This window comes from Aphelocoma coerulescens, chromosome 3 (assembly GCF_041296385.1).
Source record: "Aphelocoma coerulescens isolate FSJ_1873_10779 chromosome 3, UR_Acoe_1.0, whole genome shotgun sequence".
NCBI classification, from domain to species: domain Eukaryota; kingdom Metazoa; phylum Chordata; class Aves; order Passeriformes; family Corvidae; genus Aphelocoma; species Aphelocoma coerulescens.
This window is the reverse complement of record NC_091016.1, coordinates 21,544,517-21,567,794: the sequence shown is the minus strand read 5'-3', so window position 1 is coordinate 21,567,794 and position 23,278 is coordinate 21,544,517. Positions and strand designations below refer to the sequence as shown.

The following is a 23,278-nucleotide window of genomic DNA, read 5'->3' as shown; positions in this document are numbered from 1 at the left end:
AATGTTCAAAGGAACCTGTCATGTGTTCACTGACTACTGTAAAGCAATGGAAATGCCCCTGAAACAGCTTCAGGACCTTTGGTTCACACTCTTGAGGATGCTGTCAGTACATCCTGTGCTAACAGAGGTTCAGTACCTAAACTCCAGTAAAAGTTATTTATGTTAATTACTCAACTTGCAGCATGAACTATACGAGGCCACAGTAAAGACATGGAAAAAATTCATGGGTCTCTTGGGAGGGACAATGAGACTCCCCAGCCACAGCCTTGACAGGTGTGCACAGGCCCTGTACTGCCCAGGATCAAAACAGCTCCTATGCTTAAGGACTCTGCTTTTAAGGAAAACCCTTTTTACTTTTCTATGCTCCTAAAAAACCCAAATTATTTTCTATTCACTGGCTTCCTGGCAGTAACGAAGAGAGTTGGCAGGGGTTTCCCTGTGAGTGCACATAGGACCAAGACATAATCCTGTCTTTGACAATGTACTAATGAGTGATAAATTCTTTCAAATGCAAAGAAGGGAGAATGGATGTATTAATAATCTTTAAGCTCTGTTACTGCAAACAGTAGCTGCCTGTTCCTAATTATGTAAGTAAAAAACATGCCACATCAGAAGCCTTTTCCCCAAATCCCTAAATCAGTTGTCTGCTATGAGCTGAGCAGGATGAATACTGCAGGCAGTATTTGCAACTATGAATGTATATTTTTAAAACATCATTCCTGAATTAAGTCTTATTGATGCTTACAACACCTTTCACCTGCTGCACAGTAACACTCAGTGTTTTTGTGAAAATATTCACGTGAGCAGATTGACTGATAAAAATTCCATAGGCTTGAAAAAAATGGCAAGTAATGAAGATGCTATACTCTTTGCAGACACCTAATTGGACAAGTGAAATAAAAAATAGAAGATGTTCAAATCCACATCTGCTTGTGGACACTTTATAAATTGAAGTAGGCCACACTTGGTCACTGAGCAGGTCACTAAAAGTCTGCACAAGGGCTGCACTACAGCCACACAAGGAGGAGAAAGCACAGAGAATGATGTCGTACATCACTCAGTGGACAATCTGCTGCTGATTAAGAGCCGTGGGAACACTCACCAAGAAAAAAAAAGTCCCCAGCAAGGCTCATTAACTCACACATAGTGCTATGCTAACAGCTGGCACACAGCTGGCTAACTTTGGTGGGGGCAGAACAGATGTACTTCTGTCTACAAAATGGTGCAGCAACATAACTACACTGGAACGAAAGAAAACCCACGGAAGGAAGGAGAAGACACACTCACAGCTTCTTTTGTAAGGAAAAGGACTTCCTGAATTCCCTACTGGAAGAGGATTGGGGCTCTTTTAATTTGGCAGGCTGCCTCTCACAATGATCAGGTTGAGATGCATCAAAGGAAGACAGAATTGCACACCACAACTATGGCAGACAATCATCCCAATAAAACTAAGGATATTGTTGGATCTCAAAATTACCAGTCCTCAAAAATGTGTTGGCAATGATCATCACGAACATTTTGTAAATTCTTCATCATTATTGGAATAGTCAAATCTGTATGGGATTTTGCTTAGTCTTTGACCTCAGTAGCAACCCATAAAAATGTGCTTCATAGTTCAGTAACGTACTGTGTGAAAGAGAATTTTCCAACACAGGTTTGAATCAGCTTCTTTTCAGTTTCACAGAGCATCTTTCTCATTATACATGAGAAGAAACACTAAATTCTGATCTATTGTCTTTTTGACTATTCTGTAGGTTTGAGGTTCATTGGTAGAGGTGGGTGTTCACTCGTGTGTTGAAGTACTTGTTTATATGACCCTTCTTCATAAATGAAACTTTGGTCTTTTGAGTTTTTAATAAGAAATCCTGTGATGTCTCAGCATTTTCATTGATTCTCCTCTCCTAGCCCTGAAATTGTCCTGAAACTGTCCTGAAATGTGACAATATTCTTTGAGACAGATGGACAAACACTTCAGCAAGCATCTTAATTGAGGTCATATAGTATTATAATATTGGTATTTGTAATTTTCCAGTATTGCTCTCCATTAAATCCTCTGCCCATCATTCCAAAAACTGACGGCTTTTCTGAACAGTGGATTGAGAAGGTACCTTCAGGTTTGTGTCCATAACTGTTCTGAGGTTTGTCATCTAATTAACCATTTTAACCATTATATTTGTCATACACGAAATCCCTATTTGTGCTTGGGCTTTGCATATTAAGTGCTTTAATTAATTAATTTTGAGTTAAATATTTTTAAATTGAATGTTAAAATTAACCCATCAGCCCAGGTACAAAAATCAAGTTCCATTAACCACCTGTACACCGTAAGAGTTATCTTTCCTGTGTTTACTGTATATTTTTACAAGTGTTTAAAGATGTGTTGGAGGTATTTTAATACTTTTTTTTGGTGTTTTTACTTGTACTTTGGTTCCAAGGCTAATTCCAAAAACCTCAGTTCTAACAGCCAGCAGCTGTTTTTAGCCCCATGGCCATTACCCCGTAGGCAAGCTCCATGGCAACCCGAATTTTAATGAAGGCATTGTAGCACCCTTATCTCAACTGATACCACCCCTCTGACAAGGATGAGCCATTGGTGGACGGAGATGATCTGTCAAAGGGAAAGCACCAATCACTTTAAACCAAAGGAGCGGGCTGGGGGCGGGCTGTGGGTGGGCTGTGGGCAGAGCAAAGGCACTATAAAACAACGAGGCAGCCAAAGACATGCCCCCTCTCTCTCTCTCTCTCTCTCTCCAAGCTAGCTGTGGTGGACATCAGTGCTGGAAAAGCCCTACTCCTATTAAGGAGCCTTTAGTAATTTTTTTGCTTTTGGACCAGCCAAAAGCCAGCCCAGCACTGCAAGTCCTTTTTCTCTACCTGAGGTCCAGTGCTGTCTCAGCCAGAAGATCTAAAATCCCTGTGCTCCTGGGGCATACCATCTACCGAGCCATAGGATCCCAAATTTTTATATTTTTCTAATTTCTGTAATTTTTCCATTTTTCTGTTTTCAATAAATTATTTTAATTTTTTTACCAAGAGTTGTCTCATTCCTCACATATTCAAAAGAATGAAAAGTTCTGATGTTACTCAGAAGTACCTATCCCATCTACAGGCACACTTGTGGACTGAGAGAAATGTTCAGTAAAGCATATTGTATAAGTGTTACCATATGAAAGAACTCATTAAAAGTGTAAAATTCCTAGAATGAAACAAAACAAAAGCTAGATGAGGACAGGAGGAGGGGAACTCAGGGAATAAAAAAGGCATTCTCAATAAAAAGCAAACATTTTCAGTGATTCAGCTAACAGGAAAAAAAAACCCCTAAGATGTCTTGAAGGATTATTACTCATAGTAAGACACTTCAAAGGTAATTAAAAGACAGATTTCAAAACAAAATTTTTCAAAATCTAATAGGGGAATGCAAAATTTTCAATCTTGTTTGATTCAACCATATGAGAAAAATTTGGATAACCCCATGGTTTTTATTCCTTATATCAGTGATAACTCTGTGGAGAGTTGAAGCTTACTTTGTCCAAAAATAAATCAGTCATAAACCAAGAGAACCCCATAAACAGATGGGATTTTACATTCCATTCCATCATTCTGCACCATGTCACAGTGAAGTCCATTTCTGAGGGGTTTGGATCATGTTCCTCCTAGGCCTTTTTCATCTCAGCCTTCCTTTCCAAAGGGCAGCCTCATATGGTACTCAGTGATTCTGCATCATGGATAGGAGGGAGCAGCTTCCAGATCTGAAGTCTTGAAGAGCCAGGCAGGCCAGTTCTGGGAGTGGCATTTCTTTTTATGCCTCCCAGAATTAGGATGCCAAAAGTTTTACACCCTGAGCAGAGTCATTCCCTCTGTAAAAGAATCCTTGCCCTGGCTTCTCAATACTTTTCATAAAATTTATGTTTGTTTTTGATGAACGTGTTTTATGGACAACTGTAAAATGTCTGTGGGTAACAGCTACAGAGCTTGCAACAGCAAAGAATTAAGTCAGTGCTACCCCTGGAGTGCTAATGAGGTAAAAATGTGCTGAATGTTCATACTTTCATGGGGATACACATATTATGCTTGCTACAGGCACACAATGCTAATTTTCTTTTTGGGCAAATTGTGCTCAATTTGCATAATTTTAACATCCTGAAACCTGCAAACACCAGGAAAATCTGTGTGTTTCTCTGCCTGTAGCATTAAGTCATTGAACACCTTTGAATCAATATAAGCTCTCAGAACCAGAGGGAAGCCCTGCTGGAGTCCTGCATTAGCTAAATTATAGGATCAAAGCCTCGAGGTACTCCAGTCCAGGTCCCTTGTCTATAACCAACACAACCATGGTAATTTCACTGTCTGCAGGGCCAGAACTACTTTTTCTGACTCAGCAATACTTTGGAATTGTCAAATACTGACAATCCATCCACTTGGAGACATTGCTATAAGCTTAGCTGATAAATAAAGAACTAAAGCTAGATATTATACTTTGTAGGATGGTTGGAGAGCAATTTATATATTCTAATTTGTTTCAGCCATAACTGAATAGAATCCAGCCTGTACCTACATCTCAAAAATAAAAGTGCAATATTTGTATTACTTCATCTTTTCATCACTTGTCATGTTAAATCCTTCTATGTGTGCTGAAATAACTTGAGATTGAAACACAATTAGTAGATGGAGATACCTTTGTAGTGGTCACTACAGCCAGAGAAGTTTGTTGGTGAGAGGGTGTATAAAGAATGCAATTTAAAATAATTTGGAGAAAATATGAATACACTTCATTGAAACAGCAATTGCATACATGACAATGAAGGATTACTAGCAGGGAACAGCTATTAAATAGTACTCACAGCTCAATTTGGATCTTTAAAACCTACTTCAGATTATTGTGGGTTGATCAGAATGAGGTTACCTGGATACAGAATAAAAAATTTTGTCTTGCAATGCATCCAGCAAAACAAGAATTTATCAAATACATGAGAGAGAACTTGAGTCTGTTGTTAAAAATATGCAGTATCTTGACCTTTTCTCCTGCCACTATGAAAGTCTCTGTGAAATCTCTGTTTTTTTATACTGCTTTGGTAACTATGGTATTTTTTTTGTACAAATGTACAGCTAAATCAAAAGCAGTAGTCAGCAGAGGCTGTAGTCACTGGATATGGCTGGAGAGAACCACGAGAAAGAACAAGAGTAAAAAAGTAACTATATATTGAGCACGTCAGAGGAAGGCAAAAACTTGAAACAACAACAGGAAAACCAGAAAGATTACACAAAGTGAATAGTAATTTGGCAGTCTTAAAAACTCAAATGCAACACACATTCTGATATCAGAGAAGTGTATTTCTCAGAAGGAGACACAAACCTTCCAGATACTATAAAAAAGTTTGAATGTTTATTCTGAGTGGAAAAAGTGGTTTGCTGGGTTGAAAGAATAAGCTGCCCTGGATTCTGGCTGGGGCTTTTATTTTTTGTTTGAATCTTAAAGTGAGTAAGTGCTGAACAGCAGGGAAATAATATTATAAAATCTTTTGTGACTTTTTCCCTCTGACAGGACTACAAGAACTACATTAATTTATTTATAGCAGCAGAAAGTCAAATTTGCCCTGGAAGCACCATGGGATCAGTCATGAAAAATCTGCTGTGCCACAGATCATGTGTGTCAACCAGGCACAGGAGCCACAGACAGCTCTCCCAACAGCTCAAGTCTACTCTCACAGCATTTCTGACCTCGGCATGATCCTAGCACCACTAAACACAACTTGTTCTGGTTTTGGATAGGGTTTGCTTCTGTCTCCACCACACACCTTGAATAGATAAATTTTGGTATTTTACATTAGGTGTTTCTTATTATTGTCCATTCCTCTCTTTAATTACCTCAACAATTCTTGCTTTTTAAATTTTTTTGTTGCTTTCTTTTTTTTTTTTTTTTTTTTAGCACTTCATGTATAGTATCCTTCATCCCCCACCTGTCTCCTTTGCTCCCTTCCACTCTGTCTTTCATTTAATTTTTCTTCCCTACTTGCCTCCTCTAGTAATTCTGCAGCATGTTATAAACTCCTGAACTATTAAGAAGTGATGACAACACTAAGGACTCTCAAGACAGATTGTGGGGACTAAATAAAAATAAACTGAATCAAGCTTTTAAACTAATAGCAATTAATACTACAATTCCTGGAAAGGGCAACTCTCACTTACCCTAGAGAAAGGTTTTTTTGAACTCAGCAGCCCAACAATAAAGCTGCCCTGAAGTGTAAAAATACCATCAGTCTGGCACATTGCAGTATTCCCTTAGTGAGTCTCTCCAGCAGGTGCATCATTTCTGGTTTAAACACTGATGATCTCAACTACCTATCTGCAGCTTCACACCACAAATATTCCTCTGCTTTGATGCCTTAGGAATTCTCACCAACATTAACAATTATAGCAATTTTTGAATCAGAGTATATCTTCTGATTACTAGGAAATTATATCCTTGTGGAAAGTAATGTATTTTTAGTATACTTGGCGCACTTTTAGTACAGTTAAGTATTTGTAGAATACTTGAATTACAGCAAGTATACTCATTTTTCATAAGTGTAGAGTGACACATTATAAAACAAATTATTATAATCAGAGATTTTCTGGAAGATCTCAAAGAGCTTGATTCAAAATGGGACAAGTTTCTCCCAGTACCCTCCGCCCACATTAGTGGAGAGTGGGAGTTGAGGGGATTCAGCACCTTCGAGGGAAGTTCCCAGCTCAGACCCAACCCTGCAGCTGTGGCAAAATGAAATTTCTTTGATTGCTTCTGCTCATTTGCATACTACAGCTATGATTCGGGCACGCTGATAAATGACACTAGAATATCACGTTGTTCTGCCAGCCTTGCTATTCACTGTTTTTCAAATTTTGGGGGCTTTGGAAAGGAGTTTGTTTTTCACTTGGAGCCACACACTACAGAGTCTACCCAGAAACTCTCCTAACACTTGGGGGTCATGAACACACTGATGCATCCAGGCAGCTCTGTGATCCCAGCAAAGACAATGAGGAACATGATGACTGATGATGATGAATGGGTTTCATGGAAATTTATACAAATTACATACAAATGGCATTCACATAAATTCTGCCAATTATTTAGGAGTATGAATTTAGAGAGATTTTAAAAAGGAATTATGGGAAATTTTATGAGCAACATTTTAAAAAGTCTGTTAAATGTCAAGAGCTTTGAAAGAAATATGAAGCAAAATATTTTAGGGTTTAAAATGAACTTTCTTAAGGACTGCTACAAAATATTCATCCCACATCTGCCAATGGTGGGATTTCTTACACATTTCTTTCAAGGAAGTGATTTCACAGACAGTTATGGGATGAACTGAGCTTCCAAGCTCCTTGGGTGACTGTTGTTCACTCAAGGACAACATGCAACAGTTCTCTTCAATTATTCTTCTTCCTATCTAAGATTTCCTGTACTTTCCTGCTTAAAAACTGCTGGAAGACATTAAAATGAAAATATTTGAACTAAAGAAGATTTATTTATTCTAAATTCATTATTTCCTTATATTTTTGCAGTCAAAGGCATTATTTGCAGTATTTATGTGTATTATTCTTAAATGCAAATCTACAAGAATGGCTTTGAGATGTACCTGCTGCTTGCATAAATATTATATACATGTTATGCCATGTTACTGCATAGGGATTCAGAGAAAATTATCACTTTTTTGAGCTATGAACGTGGGGGATTCTTTTGAAATTCATCAGATTATTGAGATGACATTTACTCTTTTTTATTTTTTAAATCACAGTATTGCTGTCCATATCAATCCTTACAAACTTCTATAAAGAAAATTCTGCAATCATGTTCTTATTAAGAGTTAATATCAAACCAAACGTCCTTTGGAATCCAATTGATTTATCAATTCACTGTTTTACCATGCTTTGCCCAGCTGACTGATAGCATTTGTCAAATCCAAATATTTATATTGAGAAGAACATTTTGCATCACTTTGACTTTCTTCATGGAGCTTCAATGAAAAAAACATTGCCACTTGTGTCATATCATACCCACTCTGAAGATTCATCGAGAGGGCTGGCTGATAAATGAGTTTTTGTACAGCTCAGAAGACCTGAGATGGGGTCTTTCATTACAGATTTCTCCTGGCCATGTGTGCAGTTGTGCCCATCAGCCAAGCCTTGTGTGTGAACGTGGACTACACCTTCAGCTCGGAGAGTTAGAGCCATCAAACTATAGGGCCTTGTCACCAAGGATGTCTTTTGAAATGCACTTTAAGGATTTTTGGGGTCTTGGTAGCTCCTGTATTCTTCTCACTATAATTTATGACCATTATGTTATAGGAATATATCCTCACACTCACCAAGTTTCTCATTTAATAAAAAAAAAAAAAACCAGCAAAACAAAACCCACAGGTTGGATATGCAATTCCTGATTGGTAACAGAAATTTAATTCAAAGTCTCACACATGTTTCATATACATGTAAATACCATGTTTATGCTTTGAACAATGAAACCAGTCTGTTCTTCTTAGTGTTGTAGTTTCCTGCAATGAAAATCCAAAGCCAAAAAAAAAGGCATTTAAATTAATCTCTGAATCATCCCAAGATTTTCATCTTGGGGATCAAATTGGGATTACTATGAATTTTCTTGAACATGTTTCATGTTAAGTTGTCACTATTACAGTAAATACAAGAAGGCAGCTAGTTCCAGGGAGAAAGGATCTGAGCCTCGAAACGGTTTGTGGTCAGCTGAGATTTTTTATTTACCAGGAGTCCACAACTATTTTCTGATCCTCAGTTATGTTTATGCATTTTCTTACCATGTTTGCTTTCCTTGGATAAAACTACTTTTGGACCCACAAAGCCACCTGTAACTGCATAAGTTTCCAATCTTCTCTTCACGACCAGAACATTATATCACTAAATACAGCTGATACCTTCTGCAAAAGCAGAAGACTGGGAAATATGATTAAATTCCAGTACTGAGTATAAGGTCAATAAATATTTTAAATCCTCATAACTATGCTCCTGTACTTTATTATTTATCCATTCAGAATTGGTATTAAGCAAGTTTTTAACACCTTAATCCTCCAAAGTTAGGTATTAGCTAGCTCCAAAAATTCATTATCTAGAGAAACTATCAAAGCCAGAGAGTTGCCTCTCTCTTCCATTTTCTGATTTCAAACATGTCTCAGTCAAATACCTCCAGTACTGTATTTCATTATTTGCTACAATTAATTTTGTTGAACTATAGAGATTTGCTTCTCTCTTTTACTTCAAGATCTTAAATTGCTTCAAAATTTTCTTTAATTAGTCTGAATTGAGCAAGCAAGGACCTATGTAACACACTGACTTTTTCCAAGGCAGGTATCTTCTAATTTCTTATTTTAGATTTGCCCATACTTGATTCACCCACAGCTGAATAATATGGCAGTTAACAGGCAGAAATTATACCTTTTTTCTCCATATCTCTTTAAACCTCACTGGCTGTATGCAGATACAGACAATTGCACACAGCTCCCTCAGTTCTGCTGTACATCTATGTTGTCCCGTTTGTTCCTCACTCTGGACCAAGTTCAAAAGATGTTACTGAATTTTCAAAAAAACGTTACTGACTGTCCTCTAAAAAACCACTTTTATTCACACACGCAAAGGGTCAAACTTCTAGTGGGTCTGATCTCTTCTCAAAGATTTGATTTGGTATAGAAGGATTACCGATGATAGTTTCAAAGCAGGGAAATATGTCAGGCATATGTGGCATGATTATAACCAGAAGAGAGCTTTGATATGCCCCCAAAATCTAACCACTCAATTCCTGAGCACTACCCTGGACCACTTCAGCAAAGAAGCAGGTTTTCCTCTCTTCCAAATCTTTAAAAGAATTCCTGCTGTCTTCAATCCCAGAAATAACTTTCTCCCTTTTCATATCTTTCTCATGCCTGTCCAGACAGCCAGTGCTCTCTGGAAGCACCTTCAGTTTGATTTTCATTGTGGGGTTTGCTGGTTTTGTGGGGTTTTGTTGTTGTTGTTGGTTTTTTGTTGTTTTTTTTTTCCTCAGCAGAATCAGTCTTATTTCTTCTGCAGCATCTTGACTGGTTCCTTCCTTTCTTATTAGCTCTGACAGCCATGGCAATTGCATGTGTGTGCCTCAGAGACAGCTCCAGCACTCACTGCAGCTTGCCAAAAGATCTCTTATTTAAAATTACAACTATTGGACAATTTCACATATGTACTTCAAAGGCACTTTGTTCTGACAATGCACAACCCTCCAAAAGGTCTCGAACTTGCAAGTTGGATAATGTACCGTGTTCTCCCTGACAGCAAACATGATTGGTTTGTTTTCCAGAATCTCGTCGCTGCTTTTATCTCTTTACTTTTCAAAATCTATAAATATTTTGGTATAACACAGAAGGTTAATTTATGCAGGAGACAGTCAGGTTTCTGTAAGGCCATGTGCTTCCTTCAAGATATTTCATATATTTGTCAAGCTGAAAAACCCACAGAGATGGTATGGAAATCACATTTCTTTATTTTTTTCTTCCTCGTACTTGGTTTTTTTTTTTTTGTGCTGCTTCAAAATGAATCAACTATGACACCATATGCTACAACAATTGCTGAGAATGACAAAAGTAATACATTTTCCCAAAACTCAACAAAAAACCACCATTAAATTAAGGAAATTGTATTTCCCTTAAATCTTGCTGTATCTTCCTGGCTCACTTAACAACTAGTTTTATTTCTGTGTAGGCTCTTGCCAGCCCTCCTCTCACTGTGGCAGGCTTCCTTCTAGATAGAGAAACATGAGCATCCTCTGGCTACTGCTGGAATAACTGAGATGCCCTTCAGCTTAAAGGTGGAAGATTCCACCTGAGCCAGGACCTCTACTGTGCCAGCACATTCAGGGGGGATTGGCCTTGACCTTTGACATTCCCCATCTAAGAGCATAAGAAGTTTTACCTTGTGCTCACTGTGAGCCTAGTAAAAATAAAACCACAGTTTAAAAATAGAGGTTTTATATATATATATATATACACACACAAAATACTACTATCGAGTTACAACTTTCTTCCTTTAAAAATGTGTATCACTTATCATATTCCACCCTCCAATTTATCTGCTTTTCATAGCAGAAGAGATATTTGCTCCTTGCTCTGTTTGCAGGGGTCAAGTTACTAGAATTGTCAAGAGAAATCCTCATTCTGTTTGAAATTAACTGGATATGGATATCAGCTGGCTGAACAAAAGGGATGTCTGATTATGCTGTAAGTACTGAAGATACACTGCATATCTAGGAAGCTTTTCTTCTCATTACTTAACATGTTGCTTGGTTACCTCATAAAACTTGTCATCTGTGAGGAAACCCATTTCATTAAAAAAAAAAAAAAAATCATAAGGCTAGCTCCTCCGGGATTGAGATGGGAGAAAGGATTTCGATTTCCAAAGTTTCAGTTCAAAACTAAGTTGCTACATTCACACCCCAGATATGAAAAAATATAATTCCGCAGACCATTCTCAAAAAATTGTGTCATGCCCAATAGTGTTCTTCTGACTCTTGGTGTGACAAACACCACTCTGTGTGTTCAAAAGTTGCCAGGACCTTGCTAAGGCTTCATGCAAATCCCTTACAATCAATTCATCACCTTTCTGTAGGCCACAGGTATTAAGCTGGAAGGCCTAGAGAAAAGGTTTGGCACAATCAAAAGCTTTCCATGCCACTACACCACGTGATCTTGAGAAGCTTGGAATCTCTCTAATAGTTTCCCAATATTTGGAGACTACACAGACTCAGGCAGGTTTGACACTGAAAAGTGAACGGGCTTTTCCAAGCACTTCTCCTGTGGTTGTGGTAGACCTGCTCCTTGGGTGTGCTCTGCTCATGAGATCGTACCTCCATTTTCCCACAGGCTGTGCAGAATTCAGCAAACTTCAGTTCTGGGCGGGGGGGCGAAAGATGACATAATAAGAATGATGATAAAGGTGATGATGTTGATAATAATAATAATAATAGTAGTAGTAGTACCACCAAAATACCCACACCACCACCAAGAAACCAACCAGCCCACCCTCTCCAAACTAAAACCAACTACCAACAAAAGAATCCCCCCCTGCAAAGAAGGAGGAGCTTTGCCCGGGAAGCCGGCAGCAGCTCCCTCCGGGCCCGTGCCGTGTTGCATCCCCACTCCCCCTGCCCATTCAACCCCGCCGACCCTCCCCCGCCGTCAGACGGCAGCAGCGTGCGCACCCCTCGCCCCAGCCTCGGTTTTGCCCCGCTCCGCCCGGCCCAGCCTCTCCCCCGCGGTCGCTCCATCCGTGCCCCGCCGCGTCCCGGCGCTGCGGCGGTGGCGGTGCCGGTGGCGGTGGCGGTGGCGGTGGCGGTGCCGGTCCGGGCGGGCCGGGGCGGGCTGGGGCGGGGTCCGCAGCGCGCACGGCACCGCCCCCGGCGGGCAGACGGGCGCGGCGGCGTCACGCGGCGGCGCCGCCCCCCGCTCCCGGCGGCCGCCCCCGCCCGCTGCCGCCGCCGCCGCCGCCGCCGCGCACCCGCAGCAGCGCCCGCTCCGCTCCGCTCCGCTCCGCTCCGTCGGCGAGGGGCAGAGGCAGCCCCGGCAGCCGCGCCTGCCCCGGCCCGGCCCCGGCCCCGCGGCCCCCGCGCAGGTAAGGCGCGCCCGCAGCGCGGGCGGAGCGGCGCCGCGGAGGACCAGCCCCGCTCCGCCGCGGCGGAGCCGGTGGTGGCGGCGGTGGCGGCGCGAGAGGCTGGTGGGTTTGCGTGCGGCGTTGTGGAGAGGTGGATGGCGAGGAGAGGAGATGGTGGAGCGGAGGTGTAAGTTAAAGGTTGGATGCGGTGATTTATTGCCCCTTGCCAAGGCGGGGGGAGGAGGAGGGGAGAGGGGGTCTGCGAGACTTGAGCGATAAAATCAATCTGCTGCATGTTCTCCCTGGCGTGAGGTGCCGTGGTGAAACGCGAAGCCGGGGCAGCGATGGGATATCGCAATATTATTGTTATTTATCGGCGGCGGTCTGAAAGAGACGAGGGGCTTGTGCGGGAAGTGCATTGATAATTTGGGACATTTTCTATTGTGTGCTAGAAGAAAGAGGGCACCCGGCTTCTTCGATATGTGTTTGAAACTGTTCAGGTTCCTGCTGATGGTGTGCATTTTCGAAGGGGTAGAAATTATATCATAAGCATATTAAAATAAAGACATCTGCAGACTGGAAGGGGAGCAAAATCGATCATTCCAGCTGCTTAGGAAAGAATTTGATTCTAGAAATTACGTAGAAATGAAAGGAAAAGATTAATGATGCTGCTAAGTCTGCTTTTGAATTAGAGCGCTTCTCCCTTTGGCTGCAGCAAGGTTGTTTTTCAGATCCTTTTATTTCATCCTGTAATTTGTGAACTCTGGTCTTCCCCGCACCCAGAGACAATGCTCTGTATTTCATACAATAAGGATTCTGCCAAGGATTGTGCATGCCAACCGACCTGGCATTTATTAAGGATTTATTGACCTATGGGTGTCTCTCTCTCTCGTTTTCTAATTTGAAAAGGCTCAATCGGGGCACCTGTGACTAAATCATAATTTTTGAAGAATAAAAAATGGTTGTAAAGGGGTGGGGGAAGCATACGAATTCACTGGCGAGGCACTGAATGCAATAGCTACATTTATGTTGGTTTGTGCCTATTTCTCGCTACATATATGTGTGATCATGGATACATTGCTGGGAGGGATGCCTGGTACTTAAGAGCCAACTGAGATACATAGATAGATAGATACTTAGATAGATATATGTTAATAAATTGTCCTCTTCCGAGAAGGAAAGTGTCTCTCTGCTTTGGAAATGACTTGACAAGACTGTGCTGTTTATTGGCAGTGTGTGAATTATATCGGCAGTAATAAATAAGCAATTGTTGGGGTATTTTTTTCCTTGGGTCTTTCTCCTTTCTTTTACAGTCTTTCCATCTCTCTCTGCCTTTTCTTTTTTTTCTTGTATTTCCTTTTTTTTCTTTTTCTCTCTTTTTTTTTTTCTTCTTTTCCCTTTCTCTTCTCCCCTCTTGCCGCCGCCGCTGCTGCTGTGTGTGTGTGTGAGTGAGGGGGAAGGCAGGCGCTGCAGCCAGCGGCAGGCAGCGGGCAGGGATGCTCGCGAGGTGGGATCCCCGCGCGGCGGCTCTCCGCGGACACCTGTAGGGATCGCTCTGGCACGCACGGCGGCCGCGCACACACTCACACACACTCACACCGCGTCCTTGCCTGGCTCCCCCCGCCCTCTCCACCCCTGGTAGACACCACGGGTTCCTGGCACCCTCCCGCTCCTGCGCTCCGCGCAAGAGGCGCAAACCCCTTCCGTTCCTTCCCCCCGCTCCTCCCGCAGCCGCGGCGCCCGCCCCGCACACCTTGCGCCCCCCTCTCCGCCGCGCCTCCCGCATTCCCTCCCCACCGCCCCTTCCCCCGAGGGACCAGCCCAGCCCCAGCTGCCCGGTAAGCCCCGTGAATACAACACACACACACACACCGCGCCCCTTCCCCACGCAACCCCGTCTCCACAAACCTCCCCTTCCCCCCTCATCCCCCCCCACAGCCCCCTCCCTCCATGTCACCGTCCCCGGGCACGCACACCGTGTCTCACACCGCCAGCCGGCACCCAACTCCCCGCACCCCCCACGCCCCCCAAATCTGCTCCATCACCACCTCCTTCCCCTCCGCCGCAGCGAGGCCCCGCGGGCGCCCGCACGTCCCCTGCCCGCCCTCGGCGCAGCGCCCCGGGCTCCCACTCGAGCGCAGCCCCAGGGCGGCGCGCAGGGGCAGCGCCGGGGCCGCTCCCTCTCGGGCGGGCGCGGGCAGCGGGCGCCGCCGCCCCGTCGGGCCGCGCAGGGCGGAGCTGTTCCGGGTGCTGAAGCGGGAGCGGCCGCTCGGCGCTGCCGCACGCCAGCGGCGCCCCTGCCCGCGGCCACCGCCGCGCCCGGGAAGGCCCTCTGGGGAGCGGGGTTGCGGGGGCTCCCGCTGCCGGCCCTCCCGGAAGCTGCCGGAAGATCCCTCGGCTGGTAGCGGCGTTGCCAGAGGTGGTTCCCGCCGGGGGGCAGGGAGGGCGTGGGGGAAACCTGGGGTCTGCCTGCTGCTGGTGGGCACGGCTGGCCTCTGGCCGCGAAGTTTGGGGGTTCTCCTCTCCTCCCTTGTGCTGCTCTTGCCCACCTCACGTGTGACAAATAATAAAAATAATCGTGTTGACATTTAGAGGAATGAAATTAAATATAGAGAGAGTAGGAGGTGACTTAGCAGCTCTGAACGTGTCAGGTGCAGGCAGCTGAGGTGTGTGCCTGTTTTTAAAACATTTCTCCCTGGCAGGGTCATCTCTGCCTCCTCTCCCCACATACGCATGCACACACACACACACACACACCCCAGCCCAAAAGAGGGTTTGGCAGCAGCTCTGGCCATGGTATTGTGCCTGCCTAAGTGCTGCTGGCGAAGAAATGTAAGGGAGGGGAAGGGGAAGCGGTGAGTGAGGGAGGTGTTGGAGATCCTCTCTTCCATCAGGAGAGGTCTGCTAATACACAGCTTCCAGAAAAGATACAGCAGCTTGGGGGAGAACAACAGCCTCTCCGCTGAAACGTTTTGGATGTAGAGACCTCTTCAGAGGATGAGGGTGAACTGTGGCATATATATAATTTTGAAAACAGGGGAGCTGTTCTCTTGTTGTTCTCTTAAATAAGGGCAGCTGAGTAAATATACATAAAATACTGCAACCCATTTCAGAGGACTAATACCTGGGATTAGCTGATCTACATTGTGAATAATGTCAACATCAGAGCTGGCTTGAATTGGATTTTCCCTGCCATAGCAGAAGATAACAGCCCCAAAAGAAACCAGGTGGCAGAGAAAAAAAATGTGGTTCGAAATTTTTTCAAAAAGCCTTCTAAGAAACCATTGCAATTCTTCCTCACCCCAGGAAAAATAAACCAGTAGGTGTGCCATGCATAGTGAAGCCTGTCAGTTCTTGCTGGGAGCTCAAGCCACTTTATTTTTTTGACCTGTGTTGGAAGCAGCCAGAACTGGGCTTGGTAGCATTGTCTGTACAACTAGGACCCTGTAGCTTCACAGGTGATGGTGTTTTCGCAAATAAATCACAATAAAATAAGTTGCAGAATAACCACCACCTTTTCTTTTTAACATTGTTCTTGTAATAATAAAATGTACTACTGAAATATTTGAAAGTTTTGGAAAGGTAAGTAGTTTACATTTAGATTCAATCATATAAATGTAATCTGAACATATGTGTTAAGATTTGTGTTTGGCACTTCAACCTATTATAAATTCTCAGTAACTCCAAAATTACAGCAGCATTTTCCTAACGTCCAACAGCAGTCAAAATAAAAAAAATAATCGCAAATGTTACTGTTGATCAACTTTGTGATTTAACATGCTATTAGTTGTCATTTCTTATTATTCTGTTTCAATTCCTTGCAGATTAGAAACAAAAACAATAGAGGAAAATCACTCCCCTGGATCTTAGCCTTGGCCTTTTTCAAGCAAAGAGAAGAGGAGCTGTCAGGCTTTGCATGTCAAGTGGCCACTCGGCTGTTTGACAGCTTCTGGGTTTCAACCCCATTGGGATTGAGGCAGCTCAAGCAACCACGAGCGATGAGTCCTGTCGTCTGCTGACGCTGCTCTAGCACCATGGCAGACAGGCTGTGATATGACAAGAGGATCCATCCTAGGGAGGCAGCATTGGGATCAATAATTGGCTTCCTGGGAAACTACAGCTGGTGGAGAGGATGTAAAAGGAGGCGCGCATGTGCCAGGATATTGCTACAGCCTTGCCGAGCTGGTGGATCCACTTGGAGGAGAGTTTTGCCACTGATCTTGGATTTTTTCCCGGTTTGGTAATGTTGGCTTTGGGGAAAATTTCTGCTGACTCACCCACCCCTGGACACCTTTTGCGGAGCGTGGCCGGCCAGTGAAGAGATCCAACGGCGCCTTACCCCCACTGCGGGTCCCCTCCGGTGGCCCCTGGCACCATCTTGTGCCCAAGCCTATCCCGTGGGGCAGCTGCAGCCCCCCGCCCCGGGGAGTCCCCCACAGTGACCCCCGCACCCGGGGCGGGGGTGAGTGTGCCCGAAGCTTCCAGCGCGGCCAGCGCTCGGCAAGATTTTACCCTGTCTGCCGCCGGGGCCCCGGTGCCGCCCCCCGCCAGCCCTGCCGCCCCTCTCGCCCGCCCCAGGCCGCGCAGGATGGGGGCGGTGCTGGTGCGGCGCGGGGGCTGCCTGCTGCTCTGGCTGGCCCTACTGCTGGGCTGCTGGGCTGAGCTGGGCAGCGGGCTGGAGTTCCCGGGTGCGGAGGGCCAGTGGACCCGCTTCCCCAAGTGGAACGCCTGCTGCGAGAGCGAAATGAGCTTCAACATGAAGACGCGCAGCTCCAGCGGGCTGGTGCTCTACTTTGATGATGAGGGCTTCTGTGACTTCCTGGAGCTCATCCTCACCCAGGGAGGGCGGCTACAGCTCAGCTTCTCCATCTTCTGCGCCGAGCCCGCCACCCTGCTCTCGGACACGGCGGTCAACGACAACCTCTGGCACGCTGTTGTCATCCGCCGCCACTTCAAGAACACGACACTGATCATTGACCGAGCCGAGGCCAAGTGGGTGGAGGTGAAGTCCAAACGGCGGGACATGACTGTCTTCAGCGGGCTCTTCTTAGGGGGGCTCCCGCCGGAGCTGCGGTCGGCGACGCTAAAGCTGACACTCTCCTCCGTCAAGGACCGGGAGCCCTTCAAGGGCTGGATAACAGACGTGCGGGTGAACTACACGCAGGCGTCGCCGCTGGAGAGCCAGGAGGTGCGGCTGGATGACGAGCAGAGCCGGCTGTGCGCCAGGGACGACGTCTGCCTCAACGGGGGCGTCTGCTCGGTGCTCAACGACCAGGCCGTCTGCGACTGCTCCCAAACGGGCTTCCGAGGGAAGGACTGCAGTGAAGGTAAGGGGCCATTTCAGCTCGCCCCATCCCCCCCCTCCCCATCGCTCTGTGGAGGGGACGGGTCGGAGGCCAGGCCTGCATGAAGTTTCATCTGTATGAGTGGATCTTCCTCCCTCCCCTCCCTTTTCACCATGTCCCCGGCTCCCCTCTTGCCCACCTTCTCCTCCCTGTCTTCCACGTGTCTCTGTGGCCAACCATGGTGCCATCACTCTCCTGTTCTCTGCGAGGCTGGGCGAGAGGAGGAAGAGGATGTTGTTTGAGCGTCTTCCGGAGGCGGGGTGGGATTTGGGGTTGTTCTGGGTAAAGGAAGGATGGGTGCTGGGTACCAGGTGTCACCCAGATGGCAGGGGGTGGCGTCATGCTCGGTGGGAGCTGAGGGAGGAGATGTGCATGCTTATTACAAGCAGCTGGTGGTAATTAAGTTGGGGAGCAGGGAAAGTGATGCTGGGAATAATTGAGCTGGATTAAGTGCAAAGATGACCTGGGTCTGATTTTCTAGGGTAGAGGAGACCCAGAGTCCACTTTGTATTTGCCTCTGCTATGTCATTGAAATAAAATCAGTGATTTATTTGTTAATTCCTTAAATTGTTGCCGGGGAGGAAGGAGATTAAACAGAGTATTATGTTTTTACATGAATGTGAATGGTACTGCTTTGCAACGTATTTAGCAATTCACCATGCCAGTTAGACAGGGAGAACACAAAAGGGCAAGGGGGAAGTACATACTCCAAGACCACAAAATGACTGAATAGTTTTACCAAGGAAGAGGGAACCTAGAAAAACAGCAGTTTCCTTAATCTCATCTACAAATAAATCACTGGGTAAAATATGGCTCGTATTCAGTGCCCATTGTTTTTGGCAAATGGAAAGAATGTGAACATTTACTTTGCAGACGCATGCAGGAATCTTGTTTTTATTATTTTGTTAGTAAATGTACCATTGCTTGCAGCTCCTTAGACATAGAGATTACATATGTTGTGTACCTAGAGCAGGAAATAAAGGTGTATAAATGAATAGAAGCAAATTTATCAAGGGAAAATATGATTATCATGTCAGAATTGGAGAGCAAAGACCTAAGTTTAAAATGTAAAAGGTAAATATAAATAAGATATTATCAAGGCCAAATTAAGATCTTCACTGAGTGGCTGCATGACATTTATGGCTGAATAATTTGCCTTTAGCATTTCTATCAGATTTCACTCATTATAAGAAAGAAAACATCATTTGTGACTGTGCTTTATTATGTAACACCTTCTGTCCTTAGTGTCAATACTCAAAACACTAGTCATTCTGTATCCTGTTTACTTTATCAGCTGTTTATCTTTCATCTGCCATTCGTGAAAAATTCAAACCCGATTAACACTTTAAAGAAATTTTTAATAGGAGCAAATAACAGTTTCAGAAAATAATCATTTGTACTTTCAATTGCACCCATTCCCAGAAACTGTAAAATGAAATATCTTTCCTATTAGGTAAACCATCTCAATGGATTTAGTATTGGGGTGTCAATTTTTCATGTATGATACTACATAATACATAGGTGTATGTACAATATTGAATTGTCTTAGCTTCTCTGAGTTAGGCCCTATTATAAAAAAAAGAAAATTATGAGACGTCGCAGCTTTGTTAAAGCAATAATGGTAATTTAAATGCTATTAATACTATTATACATTTATATGCCCTTTACACTAAAACATAGTTTATTTATTTGAAGTTATTTTGATCATGTAATACTTATGTGAAAAAGTTCACATAATTGCATGTAATATTAGATAAATTCTTGCCTTTACACAGTAATAGGTTCAGTAACTATTTTTAAGGAACATTTTTATGTTTAGATTGAATGTTAGTGAAATACATGTCTGTATATATATTTAGTGAAAATTGTATGGAACTTTTAAGAAGATGACTCTCAATATTTAGAACCCCCACCCCCAATTAAGGCAAAATGCTGACTTCATTTAAATGCTAGTGGTTTTATAAATTATAATGGTGGGATCAAGATTTTCCTCACATGTCCCTTGACTACTGAGAAGCCTTATAAAATAATAGCAAGACTTACAATTTTAGCATAAAGTATTCAGATTGTGATTTAATTTGAAACAGGAGGCAACATTTCCCCTGACAGCAACATAAATTGAACTACATTGCAGTTTCTACCTGTTAATTGAGAAAAGGTAGCAACTGACACTTTCATCAGTCAGATCTTGATGAAGGGATTAGAATTTACTCATATGTGCTGGCAAAGATATTGAATTATTATAAATTATTTAATATTCTAAGAAACAGAAAAGGCAGAAGGACAAGTAAAGCCTTTATATCTGCCAGGAAAGAAACCTTGGCTTCTGCTGTTTAGTTTTTTGTAGCCAACATAGACATTATGCCATTGAACTTTGATCTTTTGTTCCCAGAATGTGTAAATTTCCCTCAAGCCTTAGAAAGACATTGCCATTACGAGAGGATCATCTCAGACTGCAATTATCTGAAGGGGTCTTTTGAGTTTTCACTCCTACCCTTGTTTTGGTTATTTGTTTGAAAATGATTTTAGATGGGAAAGCCCCCCAACTTTCCATTTTTATATGAAATTGTAGCCACGTGTCCTAGTTGATACCTTTTCTTTAAGGTGAAAGATGGTCATTAAATTCTATTTTACTTGGATTTTTTTTTGATAGATATACATTTTTTTTGTCTTGGATTTGTTGTTGTTCTGTATCTCTGCAGTCTGGTAAAACACAGAGCTCCACAGCGTAATGAGGAGTGTAGGAATTAATATCAGCAAAAACAAAGAAAACCTTTTCAAATTTTTCTACCCTGACTTGCATGTTTAGGAATTAAAAAGTAATAGATTTAGAGTCAAAGTTTCAAGTCTTAATTTTTAATTCTCAATTTTTAATACGAGTTCAATTGTTTTCAGGAGAAGATCTGGTGGGGTTTTTTCCCAGATTTTCATCTTTGAAAAGATTATTAATGATTCCTGAAGTATTTTTTCTTTTCTTGTAAGGATGAATTTCAACCAAGTTTTGGGTTGGGTTTTTTGTTTTGGTTTTTTTTTGTTTGTTTGTTTGTTTGTTTTTAAACCCATGATAATATAAATTATTTCCAGTAGGCTTAACTGGTTTTATACCTGTCTAAATCAGGAGTAGCTTCATTTATGTTTTCTGAACTACAACACTGTTTGAACAGTGCAAGCTAGGAAAGAACCATTCAGTCATTCCCTTTGTTCTGACAGGGAACAAATTCTCTTCAATGGGAGCTTTGGCATAAATCACAGAAAAGGACTGGAATTTTGCTTAAGTGTCAAAGATGTGCAGTCCATAGCAAAGAAAAATACAATCTCCATCTGTTCTCTGGTTGATAAGTCCATGAGTAAAAACATCACAAGAGCCTTCTAAAAGAGAAAATCAAATCTCTACTTTGTACTGAAGAAGGCAAGGGTATATTATTGCACATAATAATAGTGACTCAGTAGAAGGAAAAATACTCAAAATTATAATAAATTTTATTAGGAATAAGACTATCTTTGAAATAAGCCCTGATTGCCATATCAATTTTCTGGTAAGTTTTTGACATACATTTCAATCTTCTATTTAGTGAAAATTACAATATTTCCTGGAATTACTCAAATTGGTATGGCCTGATTCTCTAATAAGGGGAGATTTTTATTAAAAACACCAACTTTAAAGTCAGATTTTTAATGAATTAAGGCAAGGTCCTAGAAGGTAAGGAGAATACGTGATTCATATCAGTGAACCTCCATATTCTTCTTGTAGTTTTGCTCCTTAAGTTAAAATTTCAACCAAAAACACCTCTATTTTGCCTATTAAATGAATAAAATAGTGACCTTCTGTCTTTAGGAAAAAAAAAAAGCTATAATATCATTTATATAAAAATAACCTTGTCCAGTATCCTGTCTGAGAAAATAAGCAGATAGCTCTAAAAAGGGTAGTAAAATACTCAAGATGCATTGAGTTGGGGGAAGTTTCTCACTGAGAAACTTGTCACTCCATACCCTTCTGCTTTTCTATATCTCTAACTTTAAAAAGATGCAGACAGGATTCTTTATCTTTTTAAAATATAGCTTCCTGGCTTGCCTCAATATTAGCATCTATGCAGCCAATTGCTCTGTGGATTCAAACTATTCCTCTTTATAATATGTTGTATTTTAACTGTTCCACTGAGTTTCTGGTTTCTGAGAAAAATGAGGACTGTTCATGCAGCTGTTCACTGTAAGAGATACTCTTCCTTGTCAGATATTCAGAAGTTGATGCCAGCTATGGTTTGAACTGTGAAAGTGATTTTTGAGGAAGTGAGTTCCAGATGTCTCAGCCTAGCCAGCATTTAGATTTGTTTGTTTGGGTTCTGAATATACTACATCAGTCTTTGTTGTATTTCCTTTTGCATGTTAACTTTTAAAAAAGTTGTCCAATGTTTATATCTCTTTGAAGTTTTTGGATATTTTAATCCATTTTATTCTCTTTATGCCTTGAATGAAACATTTAAACTTCTTTTGGCATTAATTACCTATTGCAAGTTGCATGTTTGAGTGAGATGTTGTTGAACTCATTGCCTATAGTCAGCCTTAACTGAGTAGTCACCATGGTCTTTATCCCTCTTGAATCCTAGCTAAATATACTTTGTACTAGTAAATACTGTGAACAAAACTTGCCTTTTTGATTTTTAGCTACATTTATCTACATGATCTGTATTTCTTCTGCATGCTGAATTTCTTGTCAGTGCCAGTGGCCACTGAGGTGATGTTGGTTTAGAAGGAGGGCTAGAAATGCACCAGAGATTGTACTGAGGTTCTTCATATTTACAAATTATGTCAATAATTTAAAAATAATGGTTTCATTTTATGTAATATTTTTAAATGGTGACTTTGTTGTCAGAGTAGAATCTTGAGAGCAGATATAGTCAAGTAATCAAAAAGTCATTCAGGACTGTGTTAAATCTGTGCCCTTCACATTAAGTCCTATGAAAACACAATCCTTAAGTCAGTTTAAAGCACAAATTTGCATCATTTTCCTAATGAAATTTGATATATTATTTTGTTTGCCGGGATTCAGCATTATAGGATATTGATTTCAATATCTTCCTCATGTAAAATCACAGGAATTTAAATACTGTTTCACTGGTAATTAGGAGTTGGGAGTCTGTTTTATACTATGTTCTAAGGAGGTTTCATGTCGAGTATTACTAATCCCTTCAAAATGCTGATATTGCAATGCCTCCGAAGGACCACTTACACTTACAGCCTAGATCTTGGTACTCCAGGTAAACAATATTTTAAATAGTGAAGTTGTTGTTTCCCTTTGTGCCTAGTTGAGGTTCTGGGTC

At 42.4% G+C, this 23,278-nt stretch overlaps 1 protein-coding gene across 24 annotated transcripts in view; it reads left to right on the top strand.

Moving 5' to 3' along the window:
- The first annotated feature begins 12,550 nt into the window (after positions 1-12,550).
- The window catches only part of NRXN1 (neurexin 1), a 681,973-nt gene continuing 671,245 nt past the window's right edge, over positions 12,551-23,278 (top strand). For 11 of the 24 annotated variants that reach the window (XM_069009411.1, XM_069009402.1, XM_069009410.1 and 8 more), the window contains exon 1: positions 15,205-17,942. In XM_069009411.1, the coding sequence (XP_068865512.1) occupies positions 17,204-17,942 (739 nt within the window). In that variant the 5' untranslated portion in view covers positions 15,205-17,203. Of the gene's footprint in view, positions 12,637-15,197; positions 17,943-23,278 lie in introns of those variants that run through there. The other 13 variants (XM_069009414.1, XM_069009413.1, XM_069009406.1 and 10 more) reach the window with 6 other exon arrangements.